The sequence below is a fragment of the Meriones unguiculatus genome, chromosome 16 (genome assembly GCF_030254825.1).
Source record: "Meriones unguiculatus strain TT.TT164.6M chromosome 16, Bangor_MerUng_6.1, whole genome shotgun sequence".
NCBI lineage: Eukaryota > Metazoa > Chordata > Mammalia > Rodentia > Muridae > Meriones > Meriones unguiculatus.
This window is the reverse complement of record NC_083363.1, coordinates 38420598-38436683: the sequence shown is the minus strand read 5'-3', so window position 1 is coordinate 38436683 and position 16086 is coordinate 38420598. Positions and strand designations below refer to the sequence as shown.

The window sequence follows — 16086 nt, the reverse complement described above, 5'->3', positions numbered from 1 at the left end:
TGTTCTAGGTAACTCTTGTCAACGGACCATAGGCTAGAATCAGCTGGGGAGGAGGATCTTTAATTGAGGGACCGCCTCCATCAGACTGCCCCATGTGAAAGTCTGTGCATCGTTGTCTTGATGAATGATTGATGTGGGAGGACCAGCCCACTGGGAGCGGTATCACCCTTGGGCTGATGCTCCTGAGATGTATAAGAAAGCAGGCTGAGCAAGTCATGAGAAGCAAGCCAATCAGCAGCCTTCTTCCATGGCTTCTGCTTCAGCCCATGCCCTGGTTTCCCTCAGTGATAAACTGTAACCTGGAAGTGTAAGATGAAATAAACCTTCTCCTTACCAAGTTGTTTTTGGTCATGGTGCTTACCACAGCAACAGAAAGCAAACTCAGATACATGTCGTGAATATTCATTTGCATGTCTGTCTAATCCAACTGCAGTGAGTTACAGATGTATGGGCTCAAGCAGGGCATGTTATAGCATAGTGCGAACCAAGTTGTTTCACTTTATCAAAGACGGCAGCTGATTCTGCTCTGTATCTCATACTGGAACATGTATGCGCTTACAGAACATGAAATTCAGGTAAATGGCAACAGTTGTTCAATACCCACCAAAGCCCCAGCCTTTGGAGGCATTGGCTAGACTCCAATAACCCTCAGCATATTGAGCCCCTAGGCTTCCAGCACTGGCTACTGAGGCAAGCTCAGCCTGGAAGTAGGAAATACACAGAGATAGAAAAGGATTAGGGAGACAGGCTTGAGGCCTAGGGGAGCTTTCAATCTAGCTGGAGTTACAAAGAGATAGCAAAGAATTAGATGCCTAGACCCTGGGCCTACAAGAGCTTTCAGTCTAGTTAAGGAAAAACAAGATCTCATACATTCCTGTTAGATATTTTTAAAAATCATTATAAAATATTATTATGAAGCCAAATGTAATATAGGCAATTTTTAAAGTTGAAAATATAGTCATTGAAGCAATTCAGAATAAAAGAATAATCAATTTTTTTAATCTAATTTTTTAAAAAATTTCTAAAGGCATTAACTTTAAGTTGGCTACAAGTATAAGTTAGTAGAGAAGAAGAGATTTCTGTTCACTAATAAGTCCTGCATCTGTGGCTTATACTGGCCTCACCTGGGCTGCATCACAACATGACTGTGATGTATCCCCTAGCTGTTAGCTGGTGATGTCACATCTCCAGATGTTGGACCTCTCCAACATAGAGACTCTGCTTTTCTGCTTTCAATGTCTGATATGCCTAACCTGCACATGTCAAGTACATGAGAACCGCTTTTTTTTTTTAATTTACATTAGTGTTCTGCCTCCATGTATGTCTGTGTGAGGGTGTCAAGTCCCCTGGAAATGGAGTTACAGACAGTTGTGAGCTACCATGTGGGGAGCTGGGATTTGAACTTGGATCCTTTGGAAAAGAGCAGCCAGAGCTCTTAACCACTGAGCCATCTCTCCAGCCGTGAGAACCACTTGCTGAGTTGACTTGAAGTAACTGAAGGAAGACGTGTCTTACGGGAAGAAATGTAAAAGTCCAACAACACACAAGGTGTCAATTTAAATTTTATGCATTCTTAGCAAGCAGAAACCACCTGAATTAAACCGATGGCCATTGCAGCCCGCAAGCCCAGAGGCTGAGAATAAAGATGGAGTTTGAACCCTGAGCACCAGGCACAAAGAAGGACAACTGTAGTACACCCAGGGGTCACTAACCGGGACAACAGGGTGACATGAAACCTTATCACACAGGAAGGGGTAACAAGCCAAGGAGACATATCAGGAAAACTCAGCACCAGGAGGAGTGAGGTTTCCTGAGAAAGGACAGTTGTCAAGAATAGATCATTTGCTCTGTTCTGGAAGAACAGCTTCTCGTTCCATTTTCAACCAAGCTCATGTAACTCCCATCATTCTCTCAGAAAAGCTTCTGACACTTTACTGCCTGATGGCTATAATTAATGTCAGACCCAAAATTAGAAATCAAAAATTCTATTTGATCCTTCAGTTTCAAGTTGGACCTAGAGTATGTTTTGGCATGATTACTAACTGTTAGCAGAAAGTTCTGGAAACAGATGTAGTCTTGATATGTGCTCTAAATATGAAACACATTGCAGAAAGAGTTGGAGATAAAAATATATACTGCTTATGCACACTCTGGCCGTGTCATTTCCTGTCCTTATCAAGAATAAAAGTCTCTGAGTTTTGCCCTTCTTTTGTTGTTCCAGGTGAGCACTCTTTAAAAAAATAAGTACATTAATTTACTTGTGTGTGTGTGTGTGTGTGTGTGTGTGTGTGTGTCTGTCTGCCTGTCTGAATGAGTCTCTCCATCCCCATGCGCGCGCGCACGCACACACACACACACACACACACACACACACACACAATAGCACAACTGTGGAAGCCAAAGGTTAACTTTCAGGAGTCAGTTCTCCGGTTCCATCATATAAGTTCTGAGGGTTGTTAGGTTTGGTGCCAAATGCCTTTACCCTCTGAGCTCTCACACTAGTCCTGCTTTCCCATCTTTATAACCATCTTGTTTGTTTCTTCTGTCTTCTTTTCCCCCAGTAGCTCTTTCCTTGTACTATAATAAGCACTAACTACATGCCAGAAATTGTGGTAGGCTACAACAATGATCCAGAATATGTGAGACACGGCTACTATCCTTGAGAAGCTTCCCTTTGAGTGAACAGAAAACTGTATGTAATGGAACTCCAGAGGGAACTGGAATCAACCGTGCAGCCTCCCTGTTATCTTTCTAGAACCTCAGTGATGGACCACTGTTTCCTCAGAAGCTGGAAAGCATGCGGTATACATCTTCTCGGAAATATATGGGCACTGGAGAGGTTGGGCAGAGTACGAAGATGGTACGAGGTGCAGTGCAGATAAGATAATAGTTTGCTAAGAAGGAAATGCTGGGTGGAGCTATGATGCCTGAGAGGAGGCCACTGGGTCCTGCATACCAGCTCTGAGAGCCCTGGCTTAGAGGGGGAAGCAGCATTGGGGTTCTTCAGGAGTGCCAGGTGTCTGAGAGAAAATGGGAACACCTTTATCTAGGAACAGCAAATACAGCCAAGCAAGCACATGAACGAATTGTGATTTTTATCCAAGTCTGTTCTGTATTTGCATCCATATGAACTATCACCTAAACGAGGTTGCCATGGACCAAACTAAGAAAAAGGCCTGTGGGGTGTGTGTGTGTGCTCAAGTGCAAGCTTCTATGGGCAGGGGCATCTGTGGTTGGGGAGTGTGCATGATGATGTCTGCATGCCTGTGGAGGACAGAGGACAACTGCAGGTGTCACTCTTCCTGAGCCATCCACTTGTTTTTGAGACACGCTCTCCTTTCCAGTCTAGAACTTGCCCATGAGGCTAGGATGGCAGGCCAGAGAGCTCCAGGAATCCACCCACTGCCTCCCCACTGGTGTGACTGTAGGCACACATCATAATGCTCGGGTTTTACGTGAGTTCTGGGGATCAAACTCAGGTCCCCCGTTCTTGCAAGCAGACGTTTTACCAACTAAGCTATCTCCCCAACCCTAGAAAAAGAAATGAAGACTTATTTATAGTTTAAAATATATGCTTATGAGTGTTTTGCCTTCAAGAATTAATGTACATAGTGTGCATGCAGGAATTCACAGAAATCAAATATCAGCATTGCAGCCTCTGAAATGGGAGCACTAGGGACAGAGCTATCACGTGGGTGCTGGGGACCAAACCTGGGTCTTTTGCAAGAGCAGTAAGTGATATTAACCACTAAGCTATCTCTCCAGCCCTAGTGAAAATATTTTAATTAAAAACAGAAACAAATACAAGCCAGACTGAGTATGTGGAAAACCATTTGGTCACCACCCTTCATTCTTAGGACAGATACACTTCCCTAGGAAGATACATATAAAGTTTTTCTAATAAAAGTGTCATGGGTAGAGTCCATGGCAAAAGAAAATCAGGAGGTACAGAGAGAGTATTTGGGTTTTTAAAAATATAATAGCATTCTTCCACCACATTTTTAAAATCCCAATTATTTCAAAAAGTTTAAAAAACCATGGAGACAGTGAAGATATGTATGTATGTTTTCTAAAGAATTGGAAGAAGAAAGGAGTGCTATTAGGTGGTGGTCTGAGGGAGGCTTAGGACAAAGAACCTATTCTATATTATTTCACAGCAGTGGCTACATGATATTATAGGGTTGGCAAGGCCCACGGAATTGTGCAGCCCCAAATGTAAACCCTAAGGTAGACTGTGGGCTCAATCTCATACTAGTGGATCAATATTCAATTGTAACAATGCAAGACAGAAATGACAGGAGCCACTGGGTTGTGGCTGGAGAATATGCAAGCTATATAGTCTCAGTTTTCCTGTAGTAAAGGTAAAACTGCATAAATAATATTAACTTAAATCGTATTTATATGTATATACACACACAACACAGCGTCTTCTCTTCTTTCAAAAGTAATAATGCGGGGCTGGAGAAATGGCTCAGTGGTTAAGAGCACTGACTATTCTTCCTTAAAGGACCCGGGTTCAATTCCCAGGACCCACATGGCAGCTCACAATTGTCTCCATTTCCAAGAGATCTGACACCTTCATACTGATGCACATAAAATAAAAATTAAATTATTGAAAAAAATAATGCAACTTGGTTTTTCTCACTGATATTTATCTGGTACGTCCCATTGTCACCTTAGTCCTTGTAAAATTCTGAGACACAGGGATAAGCAATTTTGAGTCACTTTATTCCATGCAAACACTAAGGCACAATAAGCCAAGTGATGTGTCTAGGAACAGTAGAAAGAACCTTCAGTGACACAAACTAAAATCCAGTTTTCCTCAGCTAAACTGTCCCATGCTCTTCTTCAATGGCAGCGGCCACTGTGTCCTGAGAAAACCAGTACATCCGGTGAAAAGATCACACATTCCCAAGTGGATGTCTGTGAGAGCAGATTGCATCAAATCTTACAGGGAGATCTGTAGCCACATGCTTGTCACCTCTGTATAAGCATGACCCCTTTCTTTAACAGATCTTTTCCCTACGTGTGAGTGATTGCATACGTGTCAAAGGTTAACCCCCTCTCCAAACCCCCACTGCAACAATTGACAATAGCCTTGTATTTTTAAAAACAGAGTCAAACCACATATGTAGCTTAGACTCTGAGCTGGGCTACCTAAGGCTAACTACAAATAACTGCAATTAGTCATGCAAACAGCCTTCGTCACCCTTCTGGCCTGGGCCAACATTCTCCAACTGGCAGGGTAGGATTAGAAACCGTGTCCTTATTCCCAGCACCAGAGTAAACTGAGGCTCAAACAGGAGTAAGACAGCATGTGCTCTTGTCAGAAGACCGACTATTTTCAGGGAAAGCAAGATGAACTCTGACCTACAAATTTGAAAACGCCTAGATCAATCGCCAGCGATGTGGTGAGAGGAACACGGAGCATGCCATTGTTAACACATGGGACTTGCCTTTGTTCAGGGTCTATTAAATTTAATAACTTCCCCCTTTATGGCTTTACACAGAGACCCTCTTCTAAATAAGAGTGGCTCCCATAGAATTTAATTACTTGGCCGTGGTTGCGGCAACAAGGGCGTGTTCACCCAGCAGGTGGCTCTTAACATAGGCTTCAGGGGAGAAACAAAGGAGAGGGTCTCCGGGGTTTGACCAGGGGGGGTTTACCAGCGTTGTTTTAACTTTGTGCTTTATTAGTAATCATTGCTGGAGCTTTCCTTTTAAACTTCCCGAAGGCCTTGCTCACTCCTGCGTGCAGAGGTGGAGCAGCGTTCTGTAGAAATGACTTCGAGCATGGATGTGGCGAACTACTGGAGCTATTGATTTCAAAACCTGAACTCCAGGAGGCACGGCAGGGATGTTCAAGGGACACCTTTTCTTAAATGAGTTCCATCCAACAACACCTCTGGGTTTTAAATTACGTGGGCTGATCCCCCTAACAGATCTCAAGTGATCAAGTGGTCCCCCAAACTCCACACTGGCAATTCCTCTACTTTGTGGTAGCGATAAAATCATTTTCAGTGACTTTATTTGTTGGGCTAATGCCTACTCTGCTGAGTTCTGGAAATATCAGTTCAGGAACTGAGAGCCATTAAGATAGAAACCTCCTCAACAGCCTTGTGAAGCTGAGTGAAATTGCTTCTGATATTAAGATATTTTTTTAAAAAGAGAGTCAAGACTGCTTGCTTAAACAGAGAAAACAAAAACGAAGAAGAAACTTTCAGGGGAAAATAAATTTATGGAAAAGGTGTAAATGCCATGAAACAGTTCTTGATGTAACTCCTAGTGGCCTCTCCCAAAGTAGGGCAGACAACAGCTATGGTTCTTCGCCTGTGTGTGTGTGTGTGTGTGTGTGTGTGTGTGTGTGTGTGTGTCGTTAACATGGTCTCCAGAGATCACAGGAGGCCCACTGTGAGAAAGAACACAGGAAAGTGCCTGTGCCAGCCCCTGCACCTCAAAGTCACAGAAGAGGTGGTCAGATAGGAGGGAGGGAAGGAGGGAGAAAAGCCAACTGAAATAGAGAGAGCCTGTGGGTTCCTGGGTGGTCGACAAGGAGTCTTCTTTCAGTGGTAGGATTAGTGTGTGCAATACCGTTCGAAGGTCAATATATCTACAAAGTATTCTACAATGACCTTCAGGAAAATTATTATGGTTGTTACGTGATGCCACACAGAAGTGCTCTGCACACACACAGCGGCATGGGTGACGGCATCCTTACAGTGGCAAAGCCCTGCTGTGGTCTGGGCTACATACAGCTTTCTGGTCTCTGCGTTGTCACAACTTTAAGAATTTCATGCACCCTCCCTTGGCTCCTCTATGTTACTTATCTTCTCTGTGTCTGTGCCTCGTAGTATGCTTGTCCTGTACTATACGGCTAAAATCCACTTATAAGTGAGGAACCTTGTAGAAAAGTGGGAGGAAAGAGAAAAGGACCTGGAGGTGACAGGAGCTCCACAAAAAGACCAGCAGAGCCAACTAAGCAGAGGGGCTTGTTGAGACTTGAAGTATCAACCAAGGACCATGCATGAACTGGCCCTAGACCCCCTACACAGATGTAGCAGATGGGCAGCTTAGGCTTCATGTGGGTTCCCTAGTAAAGTGGGGACTACATCTGACAGGATCTCACTGACAGCTTTTTGATCACTTCCCCTGGCAGGACTGCCTTGCCAGGCCACAGAGGAAAGGGACACTCTCAGTCCTGAAGAAACTTGATAAGCTGGGGTGGATGGGAAAGGGAGATCCCTTTTCTGAAGAAAAGTGGAGAGGGAGAGAGGAAGGGAGGCACTGAAAGACTGACACAAGCTAATGTGAGGTCACCTATAAAGCCACCTCGGGTTGGGATGCTCCTTAAACTTATTATATAAGGTCATACTTATTGTAATGCCTGTGATAGGGGGAGAAGCCCAGAACAGTCAGGGCTGTCCCTGCATTATAATGTCATGAGGCTGGTATCTGATACATTGAACTTGACTTTTATAACTTAAGTGAGTATGGTCCAAACCCGTTACTATCAAGAAGGACCCATCTGTCAGCTAGATGACAATAGCATAGTGTTTAGTTATGAGCCTACAAACTACTCTTGTTCTCATGGGAGTATTTAAGGCTGCCTGGAATTAAGGGAAAACATTCAGATCTTTTTATATATTGTGCTATGAACTTCAAGACATCCAGTAGTGCAGCTTTCTCTGTAATGAGCGGCAGGTAATATGCCTTCATTATTTTATATTCAACTCCATATTCATTTTATACCTTAATAACAATAATGTAGATACTTTAGTAATTATATATGCTATATATTTTATGAAGTAGTTTTTTTTTTCATTCCACAGCATAGAAGTGTTAACTCATTTAAAAAAGACTGAAATATTCCAAAGAATTTTTTGTTTTAAATATGTTCTGTGAGGATGGCAAATAATCTACCTTAAAAAGTTTAGGTTCCTATTTATTTTCTTAATTTAAGCCAAGCCTTGCCTGCAAATGACACACAGATATGCAATTTTAAAAACAACTTAGCTTCAATATATCAGCTATAATCTGTCTCATGCTGTGTGTCACGTCTGTCCTGAATAATTTATACTCCCCCAGTGATTCTAATGGATCATTATTATACCCCTATTAATAAAGTTTTATAAACCTAGGTTTTAGTCAGTTAAGGAGCTTGCCTGGTGCTTCTGTGAGATTCAAACATGGGTCTGAAGCTACTATTCCTCGCCCAGCATCATCTGCAGGTATTTTGTGCATCCCTCTGGAAGGGGAGATGTTACCTGAAAGCATCTCAGAGGTGACCGTGGGGCTTTGGGGGGATGGTGATGGTGGTTAGTGTTTGAGCTGTCTATGTTACAGCAAACGGTAGGCAGACAAGAGGGTCGGGGGCACATAGATTCCATCCAATGGGTTTATTTTCTAGAGGAAAAAAACCTTCAAGGTCCATCTCATCTACCTTGAGGATGGTTTTATATATTGAAGAGAATAATAACAACGTAGAAATTGTGAGTTCAGCCCCCAGTGCTCTACAGAACAACCATCTCTCTGACATAATCTCTGGGATGAGCCCTGGGGAGTGGAACAGCACTGGGTCCTGGTGGTGTGATCCGAGCCTGTCAGGTAGTGCTCGGGGTGAAGGCACAGCCCCACAGCCAAGAGTGAGGTCAGGAGGTACAAGGTTCTCCCAGCTCCTGACAGTCTGCAGCTGCCTGGTCCTTCCTGTTTCTCCACATGCTGACAGGAGGGATTTTCTGTTCTCTTTTGTGTTTATACAGAACCTCCACCTTGGCTCCCTGTTACTCCTTTACCAGTCACAACTCACAGAGATGCTCGGAGAGGAGGAAAAAACTGGACTGGACTGAATTTTAAACCAGTATAAAGCGGGAGCTCATTCCTGTCTTTGGCTTAAGATCAATCACAGCTACAGAACCAGCCAGCTTCGGCTCCTGCCTCCTTCTCTGTAGAATGGAAAGAACTATACTGTCTCTTCATGGAAATGCTTGAAGTGACAAGATCAAAATAACCGGGCTGTTCCACATCACAGGTGTGAAAGGCAAACACTGATGACTAGCCCATTGGGCAGTCATCTGTTCAAGGTTGCTTACAGCTGTTTTCATGGTGAATCCATATATGAACACACCTTGCTTAAGAAAATGCTGCAGGTTTGTTTCTCTGTAGCTACAATTATCCTCTGGGGCTCTTTCTTTCTTTTTAAAGATTTATTTGCCTTTATTTCCTGTGTATGTGGGATTGCCTGAGGGTATGTATGAGCACCAAGTGTATGCTCGGCTTGTCACTGGTAGAGATCAGAAGAGGGTATCAAATCCCCTAGAACTGGAGTCGTAGGTGGTTTTGAGTTCTGGGAAACAAACTCACACCCTTGCAAGAGCAGCAAGTGCTCTTAATGGCTGAGCCATCTCTCCAGCCCCACTGGGGCTTTTCCAAGGAGCAAAAATCTGCTTCAACTACAAAGGGTTGGTCATATAGAAGCCCAAAGGGACCCTCAATGCGAACAAGTCTGCATACGTCAAAGGTGCCTTTGGCCCTGCGCAAAACCAATTCTTTGTCTGGAATACAGATGAAATGATCAAAATTCAGTGCTTGATCTTCATCTAAGCACTGAGGCCTCAGCCCTGAGCAAACTTTCTAGCCCCCTGTGTATCTTCCTCTTCCTCTCCCGTGTCCTTGATTGATGTGTTGCCTAAAGGAGATGGTGATTTCCCTCAAGAGAGATGGAAACTGAACGTCTATACTATATTTGGCCCAGCTCCCGACAGATGTCATGCGACTCATAAGCAAAGGCAGCAGTGGTCAATAAAATGTGGTGACATGGTTATCCAAAGAAACTTCCAGCTCTCCCTCCACCCCTCTCCCATCCCTACTCACCCCAGGGGGGGTCCATCTGCAGCAGAAAGTGTGAAGGCACTAGGACCAGAGAGCCCTTTCCTGCTACTCGCTTGAGAAAAGAAGCCTTCCCTCCTCCCAAGTTGAAAGAAATAAAGGAGAGTAGCCTAATGGAAGCCTGCTGGTGGAGCTCCGGCTTGTCAGTGATGCGACTCAGCAGGGAAAGTAACGGCTCCGAGCTTTGCAGAACATTGACAGAGGGAGAGAAACGGAAACAGAGACAAAGAGAGAGAAAGAAAGGCATTAACCTGGCCAGGAGTCAAACAGGTGCTTGGGGCCCAAACACTGACACAAGATGACACGAGATACAGTGGCTTGTGTGGTCCTGTGGAGTTATGGCTGATTATGAATGTGATCAAGGGGGTGGGGGTGTACATCAGAGTGAGCAGAGAGGTTGTTTCCCTTATTTATGGGCCTCATATGGCCGGGCGAGGCCCTCAGCTTCTCTCTGCATGTCTATCTGAAGCCTTTACTGAAACTTTCTGGCTCCCTCTTGCTAAATTCTGCAGGATGGAGAAGAGGATGGCCAGGTCTTTTCAGGCACCCACACGCCTTCACCATGATCCACAAGCTTTGGGCGTCTTTGGTGTCATGGATTTGTGAGCACGGGGGCTGTCATGCAGGGTGACAGTGTGCCTCCATCTTGAGCTTCCTCGTGTTGCCTTTTAAGGTTCCTCTGGGCCTCACTGTGCTGTGAAAGACTAGGTCTCTCTTATAGGTACCCTAAGCTTGAAGGTGATCTCCCTTGGAACTGGTGGAGCTCGGGCATTAGGAATGAAGTTGTGGTGCCATCAGTCTGTACTTTGTCTTACAAGCAGAGGAAGGCCTGGCATTTTTTTCCCTAGGGGGAGAAGGCCCCAGAAAGACAGCACCCCTCAAATGGGATGCAATTCGAGCAGGACACTAACTGGGCACCACTAAAGATTGTCTTAAGTAAAACGTGCCATCTCTGATGGATTTTCATCTCTTGAATTAAAAATGTTCGAGTGTTTGAAAGCCCCATAAATTCAGAAGACTGGTTGCCTAATGCCACCTGTCTCTGATAGACAGTGACTGTGAGCATAGATAAGCCAGGCTTGTTCCATCCCCACCCCGCACCCCCAGCCCCCGTGCAGGGGTGGGCTTCTAGTTAAAGCTTGGTCTTTACCTGAAATACGCCTGGGCACGTCGGTGATGGCAGGTAGCCCAGTGCCCCGCGTGGAAGACAGCGGCGTGGTGGAGTGGATGGATGGGGATGTCATCTGGCTCAGGTAAGAAGGATAAGACTGGTCATAGGACCATGGTGGGGAAGATTGTGCCTGCCTGGGATCTGGGGGTGGGGGAAGGGAAAGATGAAAAACAAAAACAGTTCAGTATTTTAGCTCCCAGCCTTAGAAACATGCAGCCCAGAACTTAGACACAGCACAGACGAAAAAAAAAAAAATGAGACTATAAAATAAATAATAATAATGAATATCTCCCATGACCTTTCCCTTTTAGGCCTCAAATAGCTGAGAGCTCTGTAGACTTGATGTCTCAATGAACTCAACAAAATGGGTGAGCATGAGGCCCATTTGTCTCTCTTATACATAAATATTTCTACTTGGAAAGTCTAGTGGCCATTTAGAAAACAATCCACTTTGCTTATTTTTACAAAGTAGAATTTATTTTATTTATTCTCTGTATTTTCAAAATTCCTTCCCTGAACACTCTAAATTATACATATATTTTTTTTCTGTCAATTAACTTGTATAACTTTACAAAAAGATATAGACCGCACTTTTCACTGTTGCTTCTGTGTTTCAGGGGTACTTCTTTGGTCTGAAAATGCCTGATTCTGTGCTTCCCTTATGGTGGGCTTTCTTTCTGGGAGGGTCAATGAAATGGCATTTTCGAATGGGGGAGTCAAAGGATAAAGATGGGGATGAAAACGGAGGAGGCAGCACGTATACAGATGAGAAAGGAAGGAAGCAGGATACATTATCTAATGTAGAAAGCTAAAACAGAAAACAACCTTTGAGAAAGGACAGAAGTCAATTTTAAAACCAACTATGATTGAATGCTGAAAAGCTACACTGCCATCCAGGTTCAAAGTTAAACATGTGAGTTCCTGACAGCAAGAAGATGACCCCAAACAGAATAGGGAAATGCTTTAATCCCACTGAAATCTCGTCTTTAAAAAGTGTCATGTGCTAGGGCTGTGGCTTCACGTTCCTCACAGGCACTGATAATAAAAGTAGGGGGCAGAAAACTGATCAAGGTTAACTGCAGAGAGCTGACAATGTCTTTGACATTTCTCCACTGGAGTTCTGAAAGGTGGATATTCAAAGCCAAGAAGTTTATTAAAAGGCCATCACCATTTGCATAAGAAAAGAGAGGGCAATTTTGCATTGTTTCCTTTTTCCCTCTTTGATCCTATGCTACCTGGTATTTCCTAGGGGGTCACCTGTTCAAGTACTAACTAGGCCCAGATGTACAGAGCCTCCTGGATCAGGTAAAACTGAGTGTGTTCAGGGTGCTTTGGGCAGAGATAAGTAGGTAAATTTGTTACTATTCCCAATATAAAGACTGTGTGCTGTTTTAATCTTACTCAGAAGCTAAGTAACAGGATCATAAACAAATTTCACATAATTGTTTTTATTTCATAACTTAAAATTTTTGTGCTTATTTTAAAACTTAACTAACTTGGCTTTTTTTTTTTTTTCAGGGCAGTTGGTATATTTGAATGTAGACAGGCTTTGGAATGTTTAGAACTGGGTCAGAACTAGCTCTGAGAGAGAATTTCCACTCTCTCCTTGGCCTTGACCACACAGAGCCTGGGTGTGCTCATCCATAAAGAGACTATTATAAAGACCTGATCACGGGAATGTGAGATCACATGAAAAAACTATTGAGGAGAACACTACACAGAAGACTTTCAGAACATATCCACCCATTATTTTAAGATTAATTCTTAAATGGTGTGTGTGTGTGTGTGTGTGTGTTCACATGAGAGCAGGTGTCTGCATGGTCCAGAAGAGGGCATTGGATCTCCTAGAGCTGAGATTTCAGGAGGACGGAAGCCATCCAGTGTGAGTGCTGGGAGCTAAACCCCCACACCTCTAAAATGCAGTACATACCCATACATACCCTAGTCTGTGAGCCATATCTCCACCCCTCATTCTTAACATTCTTTTCTTAAAACAACAACAAAAACCACTCATGGTTGTTCCCTACGTAAAGCACATCAGAAGTAGAGTGCATTAGGGGCAGGTATAAACTTCTCCCATTGACTCTCAGTCTTTGAAAATGAACAGTGAAATTAAAAGAAAATCTGAACAGTCAATTTCAGGTTTATTTCTCAAAATAAAAAGGAGTATATAATAAGACATGGATCTTTCCTAGGCTATTTCCTCTTTTAAAGCCTCTTAGTTTTTTGTTTTTTTTTTTTTTTCCTATGCAGTGAAGCTGTTGAGTTTCAGCTCTTCCTTGTTTATTTGTTCAGTTTGGAAACAATTTATTTAAAGATTATCTAAATAGGACATACTTCCTTGAGTGGAAATAATTAAATACATCTGGATATTTATCTGATGTTTACTGACATTAATAGATACGGAGAGGGGGGACACCCAATTCAAGTTTAAGGACCATTTACCTGAGTTTGCAATTCAAGAAGGGAGTAGTACTGTTCTAACATAAACTTTCCATCAGAAAGCTAAAAGATATTTGATGATTAAAAATAATGAATCTCTATGCTTTAAAACTCCCAAGGTTGAGATTATGCAGATTGGCAGCCATTCAACTCCGAGTGACTGGTCCTTGTTATCCACAGATACTGATACACTTCCTCGCCTCCCACCACAAATGCGAGTTACTATTTAGAGAGATGGAAATCATCTTCAGATGGAGAGGGGCTGGTTCCTTACAGAGCAGGAGAACTGTCTCAGAAAGGCCGGGACAGGACTCAGGCACGCTCTCGACAGATGAAAGGGACAGCCACTACATGGCTACAAGAGGGGGTTCTGCAGGAACAGAAGCTGGATTTACAGAGTCTAGATTTAACTGCACCGGACCGCTTCCTCAGCAAGTGGTCTGACCTGTGTAGCCAGTCCTCAAGGGCAACAGTGAGTTAGCGTAACAGTCCTCCTCACCTAAACTGGGAGGGGGAAGGGGATCACAACAAAATGCAGGGGATGACTGTAATAGTTAAACCTATCACAAAGGGAGTAAGGGTCCCTGGTTGTGACATGCAGCCTTAGTCATTCTCCTTGTGCTGAGAGACAGCCCAGTACAGTGGGAAATGAACTGGCCTTCTAATGAGACAATGTGGGCGGGAGGGACAGTCTACTATTTATAAGTTATATGACATCAGCTAGATGAGCAGACTTCAGTTTCCTCGTCTGGAAGTAGCATGCTGAGGCAAATGAAGACAGAGGGAGTCAAGGTTTACAGCTCCCCACTGTGATGAGTAGGTCCTGTAAATTCTTAGCCCCAGTGGTTTATCTGTAAAATGGGAGTAATGATGCTGATTGGGTTTCATGAGCATAGCAGGAACTATGCCAGATCTGATACTTTATCTGCCTCTCCGGGTACCTATTAAGCAGATAAGAGGTGCTAGCTATAAAATGAATACAATCATAACTACTGTTGTGTTTGGAAAACCAGATAAAAATAAAGCATTTTGATAAATTTAAGATCGATGTGAAAACCATTATTTTGCTATCACAGCTCATGAGGGCAGGTTCTACCCAGTGACCTGGGATGTCTTTCTTAGGGCTTCTCACCTTAAATAAAAATGGCAATATCATCTCTGCGTTAAAGCCCTCACAGCCAAAGTCAAATAATACACAGTGAAGGGCAAATCGGCATCATTATCAAAGGAATAAAAATCTGACTCTACCACTCTCTGGACTATCTGAGTTGGCGTGCAGCTATTAAATATTTCTGAGATCAGATGGTATAATTAAATGTACGCCTTGAGCATACAAGCCACTCAACAGTGAACTTCCAGGTGGCTTGAATAAATACCAGAATGATAAAATGTTGTAATCAATCATTCTAAAACTCTCTTTAGCTATGAAAGAGTTATTATACTGAGGAAGTTTCACATAAAATTTCAGCCTGCCAGATCTCAACTAGGATGGTTCATTAAAGAACAACATTGTTTTCAGTGGAGGCCTTTCCCAAAAATGTTCTCACTAACACCAAACAAGGGAAGGGTGCTTTGTCCTTTGTCACTGAGATGATTGGCTGTCGCCCAGCCAATCTCTCTCAAGGTCAGTCCTCATCCTAAAATTGTATGACAATGGCAGCGGAGACAGGAGAAAGAGTAAAGAAGAATAAATTGTAAGAAGCACTATGGTGTTCCCACTAGACTGAGTATGAGGAACAATGACCTTAAATTGAAAGGGAGTGTGCTGAGCAGCCCCCACCCCCACCCCAGGCCTTCCCTAACTCTAGGTGAATGAGCAAACAGATCATTGATCTCACAGATGCCAATCCTAGGTCACTGGCTGGACAAAGGACATGCCTGTCTAAGCTTCAATTTCATCAGCAACTTAGGGAGAAACAAAACATCTCCTTTTCAAACTTGTGAAGATTGAGAGAGTATGTGTGTGTAACAGAGCCCAGCATGTGGTCAGACTGCATCTGTGCTCATTTCGCAGATGTCCTAAATCAACCATCTTTAACACTGACCCTGCTTCCTTCTTGAACTTGGTTTCATCTCAGAAAGAGAAAATCCCATGCTTTCAAATAGGATAGCCTCCAGTTTTCCAGTCTTGTGGTGGGAGGAAAATGGCTAAAATATTTGTTTCCTAAGAATGCGTAAACTTAAATATATTGTTACAATGTATGTGTGTATGTATATGTGTGTATGTGCATATGTATGGGTGTATGTGGTATGTGTGTATGTATGTGTGTATATATGTGTATGTGTGCTTGTGTATGTGTGTATATATGTGTACATGTGTGTATATGTGTGTTTGTATATGTATATGTATGTACATGTGTGTATGTGTTTTTGTATGTTTCTGTATGTGTGTATGTGTGTGTACAGTTGTTAATGCAGTGGAGATAAGTCACTTAACCAGATCTCATAAAAGCTTCCTGAACTGCACTTCCTGAAGAAACCTGAGCCTTCTGAGAAACTCTGACCTCAGGTGAGTCAGAGCAGGTACGGCTAGAGCCACAATACAGGACAATACAGAACCTAACTGTGCAACAGACCTTAGGATTCAC

At 43.2% G+C, this 16086-nt stretch overlaps 1 protein-coding gene across 7 annotated transcripts in view; it reads right to left on the bottom strand.

The window, feature by feature from the left end:
* Window positions 1–16086, bottom strand: part of Runx2 (RUNX family transcription factor 2) — a 319119-nt gene that overhangs the window by 137917 nt on the left and 165116 nt on the right. For 6 of the 7 annotated variants that reach the window (XM_060369677.1, XM_060369674.1, XM_060369675.1 and 3 more), the window contains one exon: window positions 11036–11197. The exons of the other annotated variant lie outside the window; for it this stretch is intronic. In XM_060369677.1, coding sequence (XP_060225660.1) covers window positions 11036–11197 — 162 coding nt within the window. The remainder of the gene's footprint in view (window positions 1–11035; window positions 11198–16086) is intronic. 7 annotated transcript variants of the gene reach the window in all.